The following is a 22794-nucleotide window of genomic DNA, read 5'->3' on the forward strand; positions in this document are numbered from 1 at the left end:
CTCCATAGTGGAAAGGCGGGAATTCCGCAGATAATTCCGCATTAATAATTGACATGCAGTTACATGCGGCTGCGGGACATCCGCAGCATTTTCCGCAAATCCCATAGGATAACATGGGGAATGTCTGTACTTGCGTAAATCTGCGGATTTATCTGGAAAAATCTAGAAAATCCGCGGGTTTTTTGCAGCAAAATCCGCTGGTATTTTCTCTCGTGGGCACATGGCCTTAGGGTATGTGCACACACTGCAGTTTTGTTTCTCCAGTGAAAAACGCATCTCTGGCAGAAAAACACATAAAAAAAAGAATGCGTTTTTGTCAATGGCAAAACACAGAAAAGAAGTGACACGCTGCTCTTTTTTCTGCAACCAAAACTGCAGGCAAAAAAGAAGCAGCGTGCGCACAGCCTTTCAGACGTCTCAGACTTTGCTGGGGAAGGTTATACATGCAGTTTAGGACCACAACCTGCACCCAAAACTGTACCAAAAAAGCAGCGTGCGCACAAGGCCTTACAGTAACCATCTCCAAAGATGGGAATAACCCTAGAGGCTTCTATGGACTTCAGTGATTAGTTTCGTTCTGACAATGGAAAATGTTTAGAAGACTAATGACCCACACAGCAGAAGTCTGACAAAACCTATCTCAACACATACGCAGTGGTGTAAAAAAAGTATTTGACCCCTTCCTGATTGCTTATTCTTTTGCATATTCATCACACTTAAAGGGAACCTGTCACCAGTTTTATGGCCTATAAGCTGTGGCCACCACCGGGCTCTTATATACAGCATTCTAACATGCTGTATATAGGAGCCCAGGCGACTGTGTAGAATATTAAAAAAACACTTTATAATACTCACCTAAACCGGTCGCTGCGGTGCTGGTTGCCCTGGTGGGCCTGAGCGGGGCAGGTCAAAGTGCGCCTCCACAGTACCTCAGTGCCGGCAAGTGTGTATGATGTAGACGCATCATGCACCCCGGCTTCAGAAGATGGAGGAGCAAGATGGCCGAGAGAGCAGGCGCCGCCCACCGGGCCAACCAGCACCGCAGCGACCGGTTTAGTTGAGTATTATAAAGTGTTTCTTATGTTCTACACAGTGGCCTGGGCTCTTATAGAAGGCTGTGTGTATATTATATATATATATATATATATATATATATATATATATATATATATATATATATATATATATTATATAAATATAAATATATATATATATATATATATATTAGAAGGCTGTATATAAGAGTCCACTGTTGGTGGCCGCAGCTTATAGACCATAAAACTGGTGACAGGTTCCCTTTAAATGTTTCAGATCACCAAACAAATTTAAGTATTAGACAAAGATTACACAAGTAACCACAAAGTGCAGTTTATAAATGAAGGTTTTTATTATTAAACCAATAAAGAATTAAACCCTACATGGCTCTGCATGAAAAAGTGATAAACCGAATACCTTTAACAGCAAAAACTGCAATCAAGTGTTTGCAATAGCTGGCAATAAGTCTTTAACAACTCGAGGAATTTTGTCCCATTCATACTTTACAGAATTGCTGTAATTCGGCCATATTGGAGGGTTTCCGAGCATGAAACGCCTTTATAAGGTCCGGCCACAGCGTCTCAATCTGGTGAAGGTCAGCTCTAAAGTCTTAAGTTGGTTTGTCTTCAGCCATTCAGAGGTGGTCTTGCACCATGATGTGTTTTGGATCATTGTCCTGCTGCAAAACCAAAGTGCGGTTCAGTTTGAGGTCACAAGTAGATGGCCGGACATTCTCCGTCAGAACAGACTGCAGAATTCATGGTTCCATTTACCACAGTGAGTCTTCCAGGTCCTAAAGCAGTTAAACAGCCTCAAACCATCATACTACCACCACCATGTTTTACTGTTGGTATGATGTTCCTTTTCTGGAATGCTGTGCTAGTTCTACACCAGATATAATCGGACATACACCTTCCAAAAAGTTCTACTTTTGTCTCGTCAATCCACAGTATTCTCCCAAAATTCTAGGGGATCATCAAGAGGTTTTCAGACAAGCCTTTATGGTCTTTTTTGCTCAGCAGTGGTCTTCATCTTGAATCTCGGCCATTTTTCCCCAGTATCTTTCTTAGGCTAGGTTCACATTTCCGTTGTTTTTCATCAGTCACATGCATTGCTTAACATTTGTGACTGATGCGTTGTACAACGAATGACAAGTATTGGAAGAGAAAACGGATTCTGTTATAAAACAAGAGACAGAGAGAACGATCAGCTGATCGCTCTCATTAGCCGGCTGATCGCTCTCATTAGCCGGCCGCCGGGTGATCAGCTGATCGCGCTCATTAGCCAGCCACCGGGAGATCAGCTGATCGCTCTCATTAGCCGGCCGCCGGGAGATCAGCTGATCGCTCTCATTAGCCAGCCGCCGGGTGATCAGCTGATCGCTCTCATTAGCCAGCCGCCGGGTGATCAGCTGATCGCTCTCATTAGCCGGCCACCGGGTGATCAGCTGATCGCTCTCATTAGCCGGCCGCCAGGTGATCAGCTGACCGCTCTCATTAGCCGGCGGCCGGGAGATCAGCTGATCGCTCACAGAAGGCGGCCGCCAAGAGAGAGCATGCACAGCAAAATCAAAAGGATTCCGCTGCTCAAAAAAACGCTACATGCTGTGTTCCTGCCGCCCGACGGTCAGTCATTCCACGACTGATCAGTCGGGCGGAGGATGCAACGCAAGGGCAACAGTCACAATCCGCTGCTCATAAAAGTATATGGGAGCAACGGAATCCGCCAAACAGATTCTGTTGTTTACCAGAGCCGCAGATTGTAACTGATACAAATTGACGGAAATGTGAACCTAGCCTTATGGTGGAGTCACGAACACTGACCTTATCTGAGGCAAGTGAAGCTTACAGTTCTTTGGGTGCTGCTGTGGGATCTTGGGACCTCTTTGATGAGTCATTGCAGCGCTCTTGGGGAAATTCTGGTTGGCCAGCCACTCCTGGGAAGGTTCACCACTGTTCCATGTTTCTGCCATTTGTGGATAATGGCTCTCACTGTGGTTCACTGGAGTCCCAAAGCTTTAGAAATGGCTTTATAACCTTTTCCAGACTGATAGATCTCAATTACTTTATTTCTCATTTGTTCCTGAATTTCTTTGGACAGTGGCATGAAGTCTAGCTTTTGAGGATTTTTTGGTCAACTTCACTTTGTCAGGCAGGTCCTAGTTAAGTGATTTCTTGATTGAGAACAGGTGTGACAGTAATCAGGCCTGGATGTTGCTAGGGAAATAGATTCCCAAAGATGTGATAAACCACAGGTAATTTGTTTTAAAGTGGGGGATGGGGCAATCACTTTCTCACACAGGGCCCTGTAGGTTTGGCTTTCCTTTTCCCTTAATAAAGGCCTTCATTTATAAACTGCATTCAGTGTTTACTTGTGTTATCTTTGTCTAATATTTAAATTTGTTTGGTGATCTGAAACATTTAAAGGGAACCTGTCAGGTGCAATGTGCACCCAGATCCATGAGCAGTTCTGGGTGTATATTGCTATTCCCTGCCTAACTGTCCCTATATCTAGTAGTATAGATAAAGAGATCTTGAGAAAAAGTATTTCTAAAGATCCTTTATGATATGCTAATGAGGCCAGCGACAAGTCACAAGGGCGTTAGTTCTTGCACTCATTCAGTCCTCCGCATGGTAGCGCACGCCCACAGGGGAGTGCTAACATGCTATTCAATGCCGATTGCCCAGCACCATCAGCGGTGACTCGTGTACCTGCGTCCGTTGTCACTGCATCAGACGCCAGGCAGTGCGCATTGATCAAAAGTCCCCGCCACTTCCAGTCATGTGCACTAGACCTCTCTGAAGCCAGGACATGTACACCCAGCTTCATAGTGCGCATGACCGGACGTGCCGGGACTTCTGATTCATGAGAACTGCCCAGCGTCTGCTGCGGTGAGAACGGACACAGGTATGCACGTCACTGCAGATGACACTGGGCATTGAATGGCATGTTAGTACACCCCGGTGTAGAGGGCAGACTAGTTGGGAAACTAACACTGTTGCGACTAGTCCCTGCGCTCATTAGCATATCATAAAGGATCTGTAGAAATACTTTGTCTAAAGATCTCTTTATCTATGCTAGTGTATACAGGGACGGTTAGGCAGGGATTAGCAATATACACCCAGAACTGCTCGTGGTTCTCAGTGCATATTGCACCTGACAGGTTTCCTTTAATTGTGACAAGCATGCAAAAGAATAATCTCTCCCCTTGGGTAGCCAATATACTAAAAAAAATGAAAAAATATTATATTAAAGATGACAGCAATATTACACTTTTTTTTTTCTTTTTTAAATCTACGCCTATATTACAAATTGTTTGACACAGTTATTGCAAACCACAGCCGCCTAAGAACATAGTCACACATCAAGGATTTTCTTGCAGAATTTTCTGCAACTGTCTTATTAATCTAAAGAAAATAAAAAAAAAAAACAAAAAACAAAAAAACAAAGCAAACATCCATATGAATGCAAATGGGTTTTCAATTGCAGGAATTGCTGCTTCTGCAAATATAAAAAATATGTGTGGAGAGTGAGATCATGCTACGGGCACATCACAACCCAACCACCTCAAAGTCTGTTCGGAGCCAATATGACCATGGTAGCCTGTGCCAACGATTTATGTGCAGTTGGGGCAGAAAAATAACAGATTCTGTATTATGGAGCCATTCTGCCCTCAAAGCTCTGCTTGTAAGGAACATTACCTCTATAATACATTGCTACACTGAGGCCTGATGTTCTGTACCATCACAAAGGAAGGAGGCAAAAAACCTCACCGTTACTGTAAGTGACACATTGCTCATTGTGTTGACCAGTACATTTTGTGCCCTTTCTTTATTTGAATAATTATTAAAGGGGTTGTCCACTACTCTGACGGCCTAGTCTTCGTATAGGTCATCAGGTCAAACCCTGGCCAATCGGCTGTTCCCGGTCCCGGCGGTGGCAGCAGCAGGAAACGCTCAGTTACGGCACTGCACTGTCTTCTGATAGTGGCTGGGTACTGCACATCCGTCTCCTATTGATTAGAATAGAAGGTGGATGTGCAGCAAACTGAGCATTTCCATCCGCCGGCTGCTGCCACAGGGACCGGGAACAGCTGATCGGCAGGGTTGCGGAGTGTTAAACTCTGGCCAATCAGACATTAATGACCTATCCTAAGTAATGGACAACACCTTTAACAATTATTCAAATAAAGAAAGGGCACAAAATGTACTGGTCAACACAACGAGCAAATGTGTCACTTACAGTAACGGTACCGTATGGGAGAGAAATGCACATACTGGTGATAGCATCCGGCGATAGGACAGAACTGGAGAGAACGAAGGGTCAATAATAATTAAACCTTGCTGTAACCACCCTTCCCACATCCAGTATTGAATCTCTTCTGTTGCACCTGATGTCAGTCTTCAACGCTGTTGTCACTTTGATTGGCTGCAGCCAATCAGTGAGCTCAATGCCTCTAAGTGGCTTGTGCCGTCCACTCAGGCAGAGCCGACAAGTTCAGCGATTGGTTGTTGCGCTGTCAGTGCTGCAAACAATAAGCACACACGGGAGCAGCGGTGGGGACTCGGCTCTGGACTGGTGGAAAGGAGGGGTTGATTTTTCACACAAAGAATCATCCTGATCACTTAGATTGATCCCTGTGCAGATTGATCCCTGTGCAGACCATTATGAACCCAGAGGGCACAGGGCAAAATTGTGCTCATCTCATCTGAGGCTGAACGGGGTTTCACTTTCTACCAGAATGCTCTATTAGAATATAAGAAAACCGGCCTCACGTTCTCACTGTCAGTACAGCGCTGCCCCTGGTCTATGCCGACACGGCAGCAGAGGTTATATTGTCATGCTGTAGTCTTGATGTCACCGTCAAAAAAGACTGGAGGCAAACGGTGCAGACAAAGCGCTGGAGCAACAGGGCGCAGTTACAGCAGACTCTCAATGTAGCCTGTACCCCTGCGCTATGTGAAACCTGGAAACACCTTACACAAGACATTTCTCAAGAGCTGAAATCATTAACACTGAATACAACGCGCTTCAGTGGCAAATGCTATATACCTGTGATCAGAACGGCTGGAAACAATGAAATAACAAAGACATGCACAATGCTATACATTCAACCATGATCCTCAATTATATCACCGGGTGAGATCACGACCGCAAGCATCAACGTCCAACGCCAGGTCACAGGACAATTATTGGAAGCCACAACATGACATCACTAGATTTTAAATCAACACAGTGGTATGGTATATAATATATTATATATATTATATATATATATATATATATATTAATATATATATATATATATATATATATATATATATATATATATATATGCACATACATATACATATACATACACACACACATATATACGCACACACATATACACACACACACACAGGCCTTTAACTGCACCACCCTTTTTAGGTGAGGTTCACACACTGCGTATTTGGTGTGGATTTTCCACATGAAAAGCTCACAGTATTTCAGATTACCTGCAAAATTATTGAACTTAAAGGGAATCTGTCACCAGGTTTTTGCCAACTAACCCGAGACCAGTATAATGTAGAGGCAGAGACCCTGATTCCAGCAGCGTGTCACTTACTGGGCTGCTTAGTGTACTTTTCATAAAATCATTGTTTTCTCAGCAGGAGATTATCACCTACTGCCATGTAGTACTGCATATTCATGAGCTTCTGTATAACCTCACCACCACCACTGATTGGCAGCTTTCTGTGTACACTGTGCATAGGCAGAAATCTGCAAATCAGTGGCGTGGGTGGGGTTATATATAGCTCAGCATTTAGAGAACTTTTAAGGCCCTGTCACACACAGAGATAAATCTGCGGCAGATCTGTGGTTGCAGTGAAATTGTGGACAATCAGTGCCAGGTTTGTGGCTGTGTACAAATGGAACAATATGTCCATGATTTCACTGCAACCACAGATCTGCCAAAGATTCATCTCTGCGTGTGACGGGGCCTTTAGATCTGTAGCAGATAAAACATTTTATCCAAGCTGAAAAAAGGTAGCACAGGAAATAACACATCGCTGGAGTCTGGGTCTATGTCTCACCATTATGCAGCATCATTATGCAGCTCTCAGATAAAACCGTAAAAAACCTGGTGACAGATTTCCTCTAAACTAAAAGAGAATCTGTCACCTACAAAACCTCTAACCAGCTAATATGGCAGTAACCTGCAGGTAAATAGCATGTAAAGACTGCCTGGCTGTGTTACAGGAGCAGCAGATACAGGGAGAGAATTAAGTTTTATGCTCCCTGCAACCGCTTACGGTCATCAGGGCGTCCAGGAGGTCACTACTGTCACAGTCACTGTAAATCACTACCTGGGACATTGAGTGACAGCTTGTTCTGCACACGTGGCACAAACACGCTACATCACAGGCTGTCAATCAAAAACGCCAGGCAGCGATAAGAGAGCTCACAGTATAAAGAGAGATGACTAACAGCTATCGGGACGCTCCAATGACTGAAAGCAAGTGGCTGCAGGGAAAAGAAAACTTAATTTTCTCCCTGTAGCTGCTCCTCCAGCTGCATGTAAATGTTGCTGGAGGCGGCAGGGTCCTTAAAAACTCATGCATTTGCAGGAAGGGGGGGTTGTGCCCAATTCAAGCAGAAATTAGATTGTTGTGTTTTTTTTTTGCAATCCACAATCTGCCAATGTATGTTGTAGAAACACATCTTTGTGGTGCAAATTTTGCTCTCTCATTTTAATGCAGACCCTAAATATGAAAGTTGCACTGCTGATCTGCAGAAATGGCACGGCCTTCAATTTAGTAATCCAAACATTATATACGAAAATATACAGGAAAAATGACAGGCGCAGGTTTCTGGCAAAGTATAACGGTCTAATGACAGCCACTCACCTCAGCGTCTTCTTCTTCTTTGTTCCGCTCGCCGTCGCTTGCCTCCGGGTCCCCGTCATCTTCGTCGCTGCTCGAAGATTCCAATATTTCACTTATGTCCATTTTCCAATTGGAGGGAACTGTCCGGGACGTGAAAAAAGTTATGACTTCCTTAATACCTGAAAAATAAAATAAAAATAATGAGTCTCAGTCTTAATAATCCATCCTCCCCCTAAAAAGTCCACTTTGCTTTCATAAGACAAAAAAAAAAAAAAAGTTTGGAAAAATATTTCTACAAGAATGGATGAAGCTGAAAATCTGGACATAACCCTACACATATACCTTTGAAAAGCTAAAAGTCTTATGCCTGCATTATTGATGCAATGTGCAGTAACAGAAGAGACCACCTCCCGGTGGAAAGAAAGAATACGTTTAAGATAGGCACAATTACCTGGCTCGGCAGGGCTCCCTGATTTCAGTGCATTCATGTCGAGCTCCTCAATATCTTTCCTTGCCACTGAGAGGCTAAAAGGGAAAATAAGACAGTATTGTAGCAGATTAGAAAATTAAGACACAAAAAAAAAACAACAATCTGCAAAGACAACTCCGACCCAGATGTGGACATGGTATATGCTAGAGACACACCATCATGTTATATGTAATGGCCTACAAATCAGGGGAAATTCATATTGTTAAAGCAAATGTTCTTGACAAACAGTAAAAAGGAGAAGGGGCGCAGAATGCAACACGAATGTTTTTTTCACAAATGTGTTCTAAATCAGATTATGTGAACTTTACGGATACATGGCCATCAGATCAGCGGCGATGCCCACCTTTGTAATGCTCAGCCCCTTATTTTGTACAGTTCGCAACCATCTGCCTGTATGGTTCCCTTTAAAGGGCCTAAAACCAAACATCAGGATTTCGGTATATAAAAGGTGTAGCCAGTGCAGTACTGGCACTATGAGGCACAGGCTGTACATACCATCAGGGGGCAGCTCGGGTGTTTAGTCAGTGAAATCCAACTTTATAAAGTTTGAAAGTTCATCCACTTTTTGATTGACGTGTGCACCTCTCTCCTAATGTCCGGGCGGGTTATGCACATAATTCCAGGCCCGGATACCCCCCCCCCACCCCATCCGCCGCCTGTTCCTCCCTCTCTCTGGCTGTATGCAAATTTCTAATCTTCAGTTATACGGCGTCGGAGTTGGCGCCTGCGCATAGCGCTTATCTCCGGCGCCATGTTTTTGAAGCGCGCATACAGTGATTGGTGTCTGAGAGGGCGGCGCTTGCGCCCTCGCTTCTTTATATCTCGTTGTGACAGTGGGAGCGCGCGTGGTGTCACAACAGGACTGGAGAACAGCTGATCTTACCGATTAGCTGCAGCAGTTGTCTGCTACAGTATCGTCTGCTGCAGCTAATCGGTAAGATCAGCTGTTCTCCAATCCTGTTGTGACACCGCGCGCGCTCCCACCGTCACAACGAGACATGAAGAAGCAAGGGCGCATGCGCCTCCCTCTCGGACACCAAACACCGTATGCGGGCTTCAAAAACATGGCGCCGGAGATGAGCGCTATGCGCAGGCGCCAACTCTGACGCCGTGTAACTGAAGATTAGAAATTTGCATACGGCCAAAGAGAGGGAGGAACAGGCGGGGAGGGGGGGAGTCGATGCGGGGCGGGAATCATGTGCATAACCTGCCCGGATATTATCTGGAGAGTTGCACACGTCAATCAAAAAGTGGATGAATTTTCAAACTTCATGAACATGGATTTCACAGCCTAAACACCCGAGCTGCCCACTAATGGTATGTACAGCCTGTGCCTGATAGTGCCAGTACTGCACTGGCTGCACCTTATAGACCAGAATCCTGATGTTTGGTTCCCTTTAAGAAGCTTTAAAAAAAACCTTTTTAATTCTGATGTGGTCTGTGGTCATAAATCAGCTGAGAGGCGCCCCCCTACCCCACCAAAAAAAAAAAAAAAAAAATTGATAAAAAGTTACATCACCCCATTAGACCGTCATAGCAAGCTCACTGGTGGGTCCTCAGTTGACTCATTCTGCAGTCAGTATAGACCACTGGTCTCAAACACGTAGCCCCTCTGGCATCTTCTTGCGGCCTGCAGACCCCATGAAGATCACGGCCGGGGCCCGCAGTAGTCAGCGGTTTATATCATGTGAGTGAACTACTGGCGCCGCGCAGAGAAGATCTCTGCAGAACCATACCCAAGCCAGCCGCCGTCCAATCACAGGCCGACAGCTGATGTAGGCATATGACGTCACCTGCTGGCGGCTGCCATAGGTTTAGAGCTGCAGAGAGCCATCAGTTCAAATGAAATAAAGCACTGACTACTGCGGGCATCGGCAGTGATTATCATGGGGTCCACAGCCCACAAGAAGCAGAAAGAGGACACCGAGGGAACGGAGGTCAGGTGACAAGAATTTTATTTATTTATTTTATTTTAATGTGTATATGAAGAACGGCATATAAAGGGGAAATCACCACAGGATGGGACATCATTATAAAATGGGGACAAGGCTAGGGCCCATTCCTACAAGATGGGGACAAGGCTAGGGCCCATTCCTACAAGATGGGGACAAGTCGAGGGCCCATTACTACAAGATGGGGACAAGGCTAGGGCACATTACTAATAGATGAGGACAAGGATAGGCACATTACTAATTGATGAGGACAAGGATAGGCACATTACTACAGGATGGGAACATTACTACAAGATGAAGAACCCATTGAAAAATTACTACAAGATGTTGGCCAAAATTACTATATGGAGCCAATTGTAAAACAATTACATACAAGAAAGGGATAAAGTGTAAAGAAAAAAATTCTAAAAGCATTGAATTTTTTTTACCATACAGTACAGAAAAAAAGTTTAGACACACCTTCTCATTCAAAGAGTTTTCTTTATTTTCATGACCCTGAAAATTGTAGATTCACATAGAAGGCATCAAAACTATGAATTACACATGTGCAATTAAATACTGAACAAAAAAGTGTGAAACAACTGAAAATATGTCTTATATTCTAGGTTCTTCAAAGTAGCCGCCTTTTGCTTTGATTACTGCTTTGCACACTCTTGATGAGCTTCAAGAGGTAGTCACCGGAAATGGTTTTCCAAAAGTCTTGAAGGTGTTCCCAGAGATGCTTAGCACTTGTTGGCCCTTTTGCCTTCACTCTGGAGGTCCAGCTCACCCCAAACCATCTCGATTGGGTTCAGGTCTGGTGACTGTGGAGGCCGGGTCATCTGGCATAGCACCCCATCACTCTCCTTCTTAGGCTATGTGCACACGTTGCGTTTTTTTCAGCGCAGAAAAAAACGCACCCTATGGCAGAGGGGAGAATTGTAAAAAATGCTTTTTGAAAAAAACGCATCGAAAACACATGCGTTTTTCATACATTTTCCATGCGGTTTTTTTAGGTGCGTTTTTTAAGACTTGTCAGTGTTAATAAAGTTGGTTGAACACAGACCTTTGGAAAAAAAAACCTGTGATGTAATTTCCTTCTTCTCAACATTTTCCATTGTGGAAACAGAAAAAAAAAAAAGTGAAAAAAATGGCGTGGGGTCCCCCCTATTTTTGATAGGCAGCTAGGCTAAAGCAGACAGCTGTAGCCTGCAAACCACAGCTGGCAGCTTCATCTTGTCTGGTGATCAATTTGGAGGGCTCCCCAGGCTTTTTTTTTTTTATTTATAAATAAAGAATTAAAAAAAAAAAAAAAAAATAACGTGGGGCCCCCCCAAATTAGATCACCAGCCAAGGTGAAGCTGACAGCTGGGGTCTGGTATTCTCAGGGCAGGAAGAGCCATGGTTATTGGACTCTTCCAAACCTAAAAATAGCAGGCCGCAGCCGCCCCAGAAGTGGCGCATCCATTAGATGTGCCAATCCTGGCGCTTCGCCCCAACTCATCCCGTTGCCCTGGTGCGGTGGCAAACGGGGTAATAAATGGGGTTGATACCAGATGTGTAATGTCACCTGGCATCAAGCCCAGCAATTAGTGATGTCACGGCATCTATTTGATACCAGATATAACTAATTGACAGTAAACAACAGCAAAAAAAAAAAAAAAATTACAACAAAAAATTTTTTATTAGAAAAAAACACTCCCCAAATCATTCCCTCATTCACCAATTTAATCAAAAAATTTGAAAAAAAAAATGGGTCCGCAGAAATCCATTTGGACGTCCCACGTCGGCTCTGGACCTTCTAGAATATGGGGGCACGTTCAGGGAACGTATCCCCCATTTTCTAGGAGGGCAGACCCTCCATTTGAGGAGAGGGGGTGCAAAAATCTGCATCCACTCTCCACAAGACACAGCTGCAGACTGCCGAGCAGCCAACACAGCTCTCTGAACACAGTACTGGCTGTCAGCTGATCTGCACGTGACCGTACTGACCGGCGTCTGCTGTGAAGGAGGAGGGGGCCGCGGGGGATCAGCGCTGAGACCAGACAGGCAAGGGGGAATACCGGGGGTAATGGGGGGTGACCTGGCAGGGCCTGGAGGGCATTTTTCTGTCGCATGTCTCAAGGCACATGCGACAGATATCATAGGAGTAGGGTGCGGCCAGTGCCCTACTGTGCGCGCTGCCATTTTGAATTTTCGGGAGGGTGTTGGGGGTCGTGGGGGAGGGGGATGGGGGGACACCGGGGGACTGGAGGAAACCAGGGAGGAGATTTATCTCCCATCTGGCATGTTTGATCATGCCAGATGGGAGATAAATAATTTTTTACCGGCGCTGCCATTGATCATCCGTGTACAGTGTATACTGGAGATCGGGTGAGCGGGGACCGTGAATCATAATCTCCAGGGTCTCAGCTACCCCCGGTAGCTGAAATCCCGGGGATTTTCTGAATCTTGGGGGCGCTATACCATATTTTCCAACCGCCGTAAAAAAGCGGCGGATCGGAAAAAGTACCATTACCAAGTACCAAGGCGGATCGGCGGTAGTTAAGGGGAAAAAAAAAATAAAACCCACTATACTCACCAGACTAATGAGCTTAGGGACATCGATCTTCAGTCTGTTGTACCACGCCATGGCCCAGAGAAGATTCCTCACGAATGGCGATTCCTCGGGAGTCGGGACAACAAGCAAACCGGATTTCCAGGACTTTGCCAGGAAGTGAGGTCAACAGGAAACCTCTTGACCTCACTTCCAGGTAAATGCCTGTGTTCTGGCATGCCGACAAAGCCCGCGGATCGCAACAAAAAAGCAGCTCACTGCGTTGTAGCTGCGTTCTGACCCGCATCATTGATTTCAATGGGGGAGAGAACGCAGTCACAACGCACAAAAGAAGTGACATGCTGCTTTTCTTTCCGCACCGATTTTTGGCATCCAAAACGCTGCGTTTAGAAACGCAGCGTGTGCACTGATTTTTCGGCTTTCTCATACACTTTGCTGGGAAAGCTGAACGCATGCAATTTGCCACTGAAACACTGCAGTTCTAAACGCAGCGTTTCCGCGGTACAAAAACGCAACGTGTGCACACAGCCTTAGTCAAATAGCCCTTACACTGCCTGGAGGTGTGTTTGGGGTCATTGTCCTGTTGAAAAATAAATGATGGTCCATCTAAACACAAACCAGATGGAATAGCATGCCGCTGCAAGATGCTGTGGTAGCCATGCTGGTTCAATATGCCTTCAATTTTTAATAAATCCCCATCAGTGTCATCAGCAAAGCACCCCCACACCATCACACCTCCTCCTCCATGCTTCATGGTGGGAACCAGGCAAGTAGAGTCCATCCATTCACCTTTTCTGCGTCGCACAAAGACACGGTGGTTGGATCCAAAGATCTCAAATTTGGACTCATCAGACCAAAGCACAGATTTCCAGTGGTCTAATGTCCATTCCTTGTGTTCTTTAGCCCAAACAAGTCTCTTCTGCTTGTTGCCTGTCCTTAGCAGTGGTTTCCTAGCAGCTATTTTACCATGAAGGACTGCTGCACAAAGTCTCCTCTTAACAGTTGTTCTAGAGATGTGTCTGCTGCTAGACCTCTGTGTGGCATTGACCTGGTCTCTAATCTGAGCTGCTGTTAACCTGCGATTTCTGAGACTGGTGACTCGGATAAACTTATCCTCCGCAGCAGAGGTGACTCTTTGTTTTCCTTTCCTGGGGCGGTCCTCATGTGAGACAGTTTCTTTGTAGCGTTTGATGGTTTTTGCCACTGCACTTGGGGACACTTTCAAAGTTTTCCCCATTCTTCGGACTGACTGACCTTCATTTCTTAAAGTAATGATGGCCACTAGTTTTTCTTTACTTAGAATTTGTATTATGGCAAGAAAAAAGCAGCTAACAGTCTATTCAGTAGGACTATCAGCTGTGTATCCACCAGACGTCTGCACAACACAACTGATGGTCCCAACCCCATTTATAAGGCAAGAAATCCCACTTATTAAACCTGACAGGGCACACCTGTGAAGTGAAAACCATTTCCGGTGACTACTTCTTGAGGCTCATCAAGAGAATGCCAAGAGTGTGCAAAGCAGTAATCAAAGCAAAAGGTGGCTACTTTGAAGAACCTAGAATATAAGACATATTTTCAGTTGTTTCACACTTTTTTGTTCAGTATTTCTTACCACATGTTTCAATGCATAGTTTTGATGCCTTCAATGTGAATCTACAATTTTCAGAGTCATGAAAATAAAGAAAACTCTTTGAATGAGAAGGTGTGTCCAAACTTTTGGTTTATACTATATATAAAAAAAGCAATTTTAATCAATTAATTAAAATAAACAAAAAGTGCATGTTGTCGCTACATACGTAACGATTCAAGCTATAAAACCGTACCAAATCCCATACGATGAATGTCATTTATAAAAAAAAATAAATAAAAAAAAAAATCACTGACCTGCAAATAATGCGGCCCCCCCAAATAAAAAAATTTCTATGTGTGGCCCACATACCCAGCCGAGTTTGAGACCCCCTGGTATAGACTGTGCAGCCCAGAGGCTATAGAAAGAAAACGTTGCAAAAGGTTTAATGAATTCTAATTACAAAACTTATTTTTTAGCAATTAGGTTATTAGGGGTTTTTTTTTTATTGGTTTTATGCCAAAGACCTAGTGTTGTGTTTATAAAAGGATGTGTCTATTATGGGGTGAGGGGGGGTAACCATGAGTAATGGTTTATATTTTATCAGAGCAGACAGTGATTTTTACAATATACAGCAAGACTTTGGCACTGCAGTATATAGGGGACTAACAAAATGGTAAAAAATAAAAATTTCAATCACCCCCCTTCTATAAACAATAAAGAAAACAGCATATCTGGCATTAACCTGTCCACAAAAGGTCCAATCTGTCAAAGTATAAAATTATTAACAAAATATGTAAAAACTGGGGGGAAAAGAAAAAAAAAATGCAAGAATTAAAAGGTTTTCAGTTGGTGCAATTAAAAAAAGAAGGGATAAAAGAATGGTATCTACAACAGAATAGTATCAAATAAAAATATCAGGTGACCACGCAAATAAAACAATAAATCCTCACACAGATCCACTGGATGAAAAATATAAAAAAAATAAAAATTAAAAAAAAAAAGTTACAGGTTTTGCAAAATGGCAACTCCAAGGTGGTTTTTTGGTTGTTTTTAGGGATTTCTGACTTTTTTATTCATTACTTAAAATATTAAAAGAAGAAGGGAATTTTGTTTACTTACCGTAAATTCCTTTTCTTCTAGCTCCAATTGGGAGACCCAGACAGTGGGTGTATAGCTACTGCCTCTGGAGGCCGCACAAAGAACTACACTTAAAAGTGTAAGGCCCCTCCCCTTCTGGCTATACACCCTCCCGTAGGAGTACGGATTCCTCAGTTTTAGTACCAAAGCAAGAAGGAGGAAAGCCAATAACAGTTTCAAAAACAAATTCAATCCGATAACAAGATCGGAGAACTTAAGAAACAACATGAACAACATGTGCACCCGAAAAACGAAACCCTAAGAACAAATAGGGCGGGTGCTGGGTCTCCCAATTGGAGCTAGAAGAAAAGGAATTTACGGTAAGTAAACAAAATTCCCTTCTTCTTTTTCGCTCCTAATTGGGAGACCCAGACAGTGGGACGTCCAAAAGCAGTCCCTGGGTGGGTAAAAAGATACCACATGAACGGGCTGTCAGACAGCCTCTTCCTACAGGTGGGCCACCGCCGCCTGAAGGACCTGTCTACCTAGGCTGGCATCTGCCGAAGCGTAGGTATGCACTTGATAGTGTTTGGTAAACGTGTGCAGACTCGACCAGGTAGCCGCCTGGCACACTTGCTGAGCCGTAGCCTGATGCCGCAATGCCCAGGACGCACCCACGGCTCTGGTAGAATGGGCCTTCAGTCCAGATGGAATCGGAAGCCCAGCAGAACGGTATGTGTGAAGAATTGGTTCCTTGATCCACCGCGCCAGGGTGGATTTGGAAGCTTGCGATCCCTTATGCTGACCAGCGACTAGGACAAAGAGCGCATCAGAACGGCGTAGAGACGCCGTGCGAGAAATGTAAATCCTGAGTGCTCTCACCAGGTCCAACAGATGTAAACCCTTTTCAAATTGGTGAACTGGATGCGGACACAAAGATGGCAAAGTGATATCCTGATTGAGATGAAAGGAAGAAACCACCTTGGGAGAAAACTCTGGAATTGGACGCAGTACTACCTTGTCTTGGTGAAACACCAGGAAGGGAGATTTGCAAGATAACGCCGCTAGCTCGGACACTCTTCGAAGAGACGTGACCGCCACAAGAAAAACTACCTTTTGTGAAAGCCGAGAAAGGGAAACCTCTTTCAAAGGCTCGAAAGGCGGCTTCTGGAGAGCAATGAGAACCTTGTTCAGATCCCAGGGTTCCAATGGCCGTCTGTAAGGAGGAACGATATGAGAAACTCCTTGGAGAAACGTGCGTACTTTAGAAAGCCGTGCCAAGCGCTTCTGAAAGAATACGGATAGCGCGGAGACTTGACCCTTAAGAGAGCTAAGCGACAAACCTTTTTCCAACCCAGACTGCAGGAAGGAAAGAAAAATTGGCAATGCAAATGGCCAGGGAGAAAACCCTTGAGCCAAGCACCACGCTAAGAATATCTTCCACGTCCTGTGATAGATCTTAGCTGAGGATGGTTTTCTAGCCTGTCTCATTGTGGCAACAACTTCATGAGATAAACCTGAGGCCGCTAGGATCCAGGACTCAATGGCCACACAGTCAGGTTCAGGGCCGCAGAATTCAGATGGAAAAACGGCCCTTGAGACAGCAAATCTGGACGGTCTGGTAGTGTCCACGGTTGGCCTACCGTGAGATGCCACAGATCCGGGTACCACGACCTTCTTGGCCAATCTGGAGCGACGAGTATGGCTCGATGGCAGTCGGACCTGATTTTCCGGAGAACTCTGGGTAACAATGCTAGAGGTGGGAACACATAGGGGAGTCGGAATTGCGACCAATCCTGAACCAAGGCGTCTGCCGCCAGTGCTCGGTGATCGTGAGACCGTGCCATGAAAACTGGGACCTTGTTGTTGTGCCGTGACGCCATCAGATCGACGTCCGGCGTCCCCCAGCGGCAACAGATCTGCTGAAACACGTCCGGGTGAAGGGACCATTCTCCTGCGTCCATGCCCTGGCGACTGAGAAAGTCTGCTTCCCAGTTTTCCACGCCTGGGATGTGAACTGCGGATATGGTGGACGCTCTGCTTTCCACCCACGTCAAAATCCGCTGGACTTCTTGAAAAGCTTGGCGACTGCGTGTTCCCCCTTGGTGGTTGATGTACGCCACCGCCGTGGAATTGTCCGACTGAATCCGAATCTGCTTGCCTTCCAGCCATTGTTGGAAGGCTCGCAGGGCAAGATAGATTGCTCTGATTTCCAGAACATTGATCTGCAGGGTGGACTCTTCCTGAGTCCACGTCCCCTGAGCCCTGTGGTGGAGAAACACCGCTCCCCACCCTGATAGGCTCGCATCCGTCGTGACCACTGCCCAGGACGGGGGAAGGAACGACTTTCCCTGTGACAATGAGGTGGGGAGAAGCCACCAACGCAGAGAGTCCTTGGCAGTCTGAGAGAGGGAGACAGTCCTGTCGAGGGACGTCGATTTCCCATCCCATTGGCGTAGAATGTCCCATTGTAGAGGGCGCAGATGAAACTGCGCGAACGGGACTGCCTCCATTGCTGCTACCATCTTTCCTAGGAAATGCATGAGGCGCCTCAGTGAGTGCGACTGGCTCTGAAGGAGAGATTGCACTCCAGTCCGTAGCGAGCACTGCTTGTCCAGTGGAAGCTTCACTATCGCTGAGAGAGTATGAAACTCCATGCCAAGATAAGTCAGAGATTGGGTCGGGGTTAGATGAGACTTTGGAAAGTTGATAATCCACCCGAAACTCTGGAGAGTGTCTAGTGCCACCTTCAGACTGTGCTGGCATGCCTCTTGAGAGGGTGCCTTTATAAGCAGGTCGTCTAGATACGGGATGACCGAGTGACCCTGCGAGTGCAGAACAGCTACTACTGCTGCCATGACTTTGGTGAAGACCCGGGGGGCTGTTGCCAGACCGAAAGGTAACGCTACGAACTGCAGGTGTTCGTCGTGTATGACGAAGCGTAGGAAACGCTGATGCTCTGGTGCAATCGGCACGTGGAGATACGCATCTTTGATATCTATTGATGCTAGAAAATCTCCTTGAGACATTGAGGCTATGACGGAGCGTAGGGATTCCATCCGGAACCTCCTGACTTTTACGTGTCTGTTGAGCAACTTTAGATCCAGGACGGGTCGATACGATCCGTCCTTTTTTGGGACCACAAACAGATTGGAGTAAAAACCGTGACCTTGTTCCTGAAGAGGGACGGAGGTCACCACTCCTTCCGCCTTTAGAGCGGCCACCGCCTGCAACAGAGCATCGGCTCGGTCTGGTGGTGGAGAAGTTCTGAAGAAACGAGTTGGCGGACGAGAACTGAACTCTATCCTGTACCCGTGAGACAGAATATCCCTCACCCAACGGTCTTTGACGCGTGACAGCCAAATGTCGCCAAAGTGGGAAAGCCTCCCACCGACCGCGGGTGTGGGAATCGGAGACTGCAAGTCAGGAGGACGCCGTCTTGGCAACGGTTCCTCCGGCTGTCCTTTTTGGGCGTGACTGAGACCTCCAAGAATCTGAGCGTCTCTGGTCTTTTTGAGTCTTTTTTGACGAGGCGAATTGGGACCTGCCCGGTCCTCGAAAGGACCGATAACCAGACTGACCCTTCCTCTGTTGGGGTTTGTTTTGTCTGTGTTGCGGTAAGGATGAGTCCTTACCCTTGGAGTGTTTGATGATTTCATCCAAACGCTCTCCAAACAATCGGTCACGAGAAAAAGGCAAATTGGTTAAGCACTTCTTGGAATGAGAATCTGCTTTCCAATGTCTCAACCACAGGGCCCTACGCAAAACAACGGAGTTGGCTGACGCCACTGCCGTGCGGCTTGTAGCGTCAAGAACAGCATTAATCGCGTACGACGCGAATGCCGCCATTTGCGAGGTCAATGGTGCTACCTGCGGGGCAAATGCACGTGTGACTGAGTCGACTTGCGCAAGCCCGGCTGAGATAGCTTGGAGTGCCCATACGGCCGCAAAAGATGGCGCTAACGACGCTCCAATCGCTTCATAGATGGATTTCAGCCAGAGCTCCATCTGCCTGTCAGTGGCATCTTTAAGTGCCGCTCCATCTTCAACTGCAACCAAGGATCTAGCTGCAAGCCTGGAAATTGGAGGATCCACTTTTGGACACTGGGTCCAACCCTTGACCACCTCAGGGGGAAAAGGATAGCGTGTATCTTTAAGCCGTTTAGAAAAACGCCTTTCAGGATAAGCGTGGGGTTTCTGGATTGCGTCTCTAAAGTCAGCGTGGTCCAGAAAAGTGCTTAATGTACGCTTAGGGTATCTGAAATGGATTCTCTCGTGCTGCGAAGCTGACTCCTCTACAAGAGGAGCTGGTGGGGAAATATTTAACATCTTATTGATGTTAAATATAAGATCATTAACTATGGCGTCACCATCTGGTGTATCTAGATTGAGAGCGGTCCCAGGATCAGAATCCTGATCAGTTACGTCCGCCTCATCACCCATAGATTCATCTCGCTGGGATCCTGACCATTGAGATGAATGTGAAGGCCCGTCATAGCGAGCCCGCTTAGGCTGCCCGGGGCCATCGTCCGAGTCAGAGTCTTCACCCTGAGGTGTATGTGCCCGTCCCGGAGCTTGGAGGTAATTCAGCTGAGGGGGACCAGGGGGCAATGATTGCACAGTGTCCGTGGCCTGAAGTACAGGCCTAGCTCGCAATGTGTCAAGAATTTGTGACATAGTGAGAGACATTCTGTCAGCAAAAGCTGCAAACTCAGTTCCTGTCACCTGGACAGCATTCACAGGTGGTACACCCTGGGTCACGTCCAGCAGAGGTCCCGACTGTGCAAGCGCCGCAGGGGCCGAGCACTGCACACAATGGGGGTCCGTGGAGCCTGCCGGTAGAAAAGTCCCACATGCGGTGCAGGAAGCATATAATGTCTGTGCCTTGGCACCCTTGCGTTTTACGGACGACATGCTGCTGGCTCTCTGCAATGTGAGAGAGTCTATAGCCAAAGGGCGACCAGCGCTATGCAATACAAAGTATTTGTAGAAACAAAATACTAAGAATACTACTGGCACAAGAGGGGGTGAGCCCTGAGGGCTGCTTACCGCCCGCTGAATAGCGGGTAAGAGGCGCAGAATTCCTTGTCTGGGTCTCCCCGGCTCCCCTCTGCAGCTCAGCGAGTCAGCAGGAATGGCTGCCGGCGTCTGTGGAGAGGGGCGGTCCGTGGGAGTTCCTAAACAAAAGTGCGGGAAACAGTGTCCCCTCTGTGCCGATTGTGAGGGCTGGAGTATGTAAAAACGACTCCAGCCCTCGGCGCTGATGCACTGACCAGCGTCCCGCCCCTCTCCTGACTGGCAGGTCTGGGGGCGGGAACGAACGGAAGCAGGCCGCAAAAGCCGGGGACTCGAGTTATCAGCGCGGCCGCCGTAAAAGCGCGGCCCGCGCTGAAGTCCCCGGCGCACCACAAGTGCCAGCCGCGCCGCAGTCCCAGCGGCCGGCGCGACCGATTCCCAGAAGTGTGCCTGCTTCAGCGAAGCTGAATGAGGCCATGGCACAAGCGCCGCAGCGCTGATGTCCCCGGCGCACTACAACACCCAGCATGCTGCGGTGTGAGCGCCAAATGCACGGGGACACAGAGTACCTTGAGGAAGCAGGGCCATGTCCCTGATGTACTCCGCTCCATCCAGCATCTTCTCCAGGGGCTGTAGATGGAGCACGGTCTCAGTGCCTGGAGACCAGTAAATCCCACTTCACCCAGAGCCCTGTAAAAAGGGATGGGGAAGGAATCAGCATGTGGGCTCCTGCCGCCGTACCCGCAATGGGTACCTCAACCTTACAAACACCTCCGACATACAGTGGGGTGAGAAGGGAGCATGCTGGGAGCCCTGTATGGGCCCTCTTTTCTTCCATCCGACATAGTCAGCAGCTGCTGCTGACTAAAAACAATGGAGCTATGCGTGCGTGTCTGACCTCCTGCGCACAAAGCTAAAACTGAGGAATCCGTACTCCTACGGGAGGGTGTATAGCCAGAAGGGGAGGGGCCTTACACTTTTAAGTGTAGTTCTTTGTGCGGCCTCCAGAGGCAGTAGCTATACACCCAGTCTGGGTCTCCCAATTAGGAGCGAAAAAGAAATGCATATTTATTGCAGAATAAAAATGAAAAAAAAAATCAAAACCCCAAAACAAACATCATTTTGTAATTGTGTTTTTTATTATTTTATTTGCAATTTTTACCTTAATTTTAAACTTTTTTCCCTCCAATTACAAGTACACCAGGTGATGAAATGGATGGTGTCACTCAAAAGTAAAACAACCACAATAAAAAAAAAAAAAAAAAAAAAGAAGAAGAATGCCCTTATGTGGCTTTTCCGGCAGAAAAATAAAAAAGCTCATGGAAAAAGGGAGAGAGAAAAAATAAAAAAGGCACAGAAATAGAAAAGGGCTCAATTACTAAATTGAAAACTTCATGTGGAGAAAAAAGAAAAAAAAAAGGCTATTAGCCTGCAGATATGGGGTTAATCTGCAGGTTAGTGGCATTGGGAACCTGCCAAGCATCGGCACATTGAACCCCACTGCTGGGAGGAAATTAACTTTGATCCTCCTGGCAGCGTTACGGTTTCTGTCATGGGGTTGGCACCAATGCAGGTTCAGTCACCGCTTTGTATATAGGGATCGGCAGCTGTAACCCCCCCCCCCACCCAGGCACTGACAGCGGGGTCTAATGCTGAGCAGCTGACAATCAGTGCGGGGGGCGGGTACAGCTGCCGATCACTATACACAAAGCAGTGATTGATCTCGCTGCAGCCGCGCCCCCCCAGAGTGAAACCCAAACACTGCCGGGAGGAATAAAGTTAATTTCATTCAGGCAGGTCCAAAACGCTATGAACCTGCAGATAAGGCTGCTTTCACACTACGCTTTTTTTTTTTTTTTTTTTTTTAACATGCATCCTGAATATATTTTTTTTAAACGCAAAAACGGATCCAGTGCAAATGCGTTTTCATTTCAATGCATTTGCAATGGACTCGCGTTCACATGCGTTTGCGTGCGTTAAAGTGAGGATCCAGCGACTTGCAGTTTTTTAACTTTTTTCAAAAACGCTACTTGTAGCATTTTTGAGCTGCGTCCAAACACAGCAAATCGCTGGATCCTGACTATACTGCATGCGAACGCATGTGAACGCTGGCATGCTGACAGGATCCTGTTTGGCGAGAAACCAGCCTGGTGTGTTCAGTCTCTCTCTCTCTCCCCTTCTCTCCTCTCATCTCGCTCTCCTCTCTGCTCTCTCCTCCTCCCTCTCTCCTCGCACCTCCTATCCAC

The 22794-nt window shown here is 46.4% G+C and overlaps 1 protein-coding gene across 5 annotated transcripts in view; it reads right to left on the reverse strand.

The window, feature by feature from the left end:
- Window positions 1–22794, reverse strand: part of ARID4A (AT-rich interaction domain 4A) — a 244604-nt gene that overhangs the window by 119358 nt on the left and 102452 nt on the right. For all 5 annotated transcript variants that reach the window (XM_075329592.1, XM_075329593.1, XM_075329591.1 and 2 more), the window contains exons 10-11: window positions 8356–8429; window positions 7926–8083 (exon numbers count right to left, since the gene is read on the reverse strand). In XM_075329592.1, the coding sequence (XP_075185707.1) occupies window positions 7926–8083; window positions 8356–8429 (232 nt within the window). The remainder of the gene's footprint in view (window positions 1–7925; window positions 8084–8355; window positions 8430–22794) is intronic.

This window comes from Anomaloglossus baeobatrachus, chromosome 12 (assembly GCF_048569485.1).
Source record: "Anomaloglossus baeobatrachus isolate aAnoBae1 chromosome 12, aAnoBae1.hap1, whole genome shotgun sequence".
NCBI classification, from domain to species: domain Eukaryota; kingdom Metazoa; phylum Chordata; class Amphibia; order Anura; family Aromobatidae; genus Anomaloglossus; species Anomaloglossus baeobatrachus.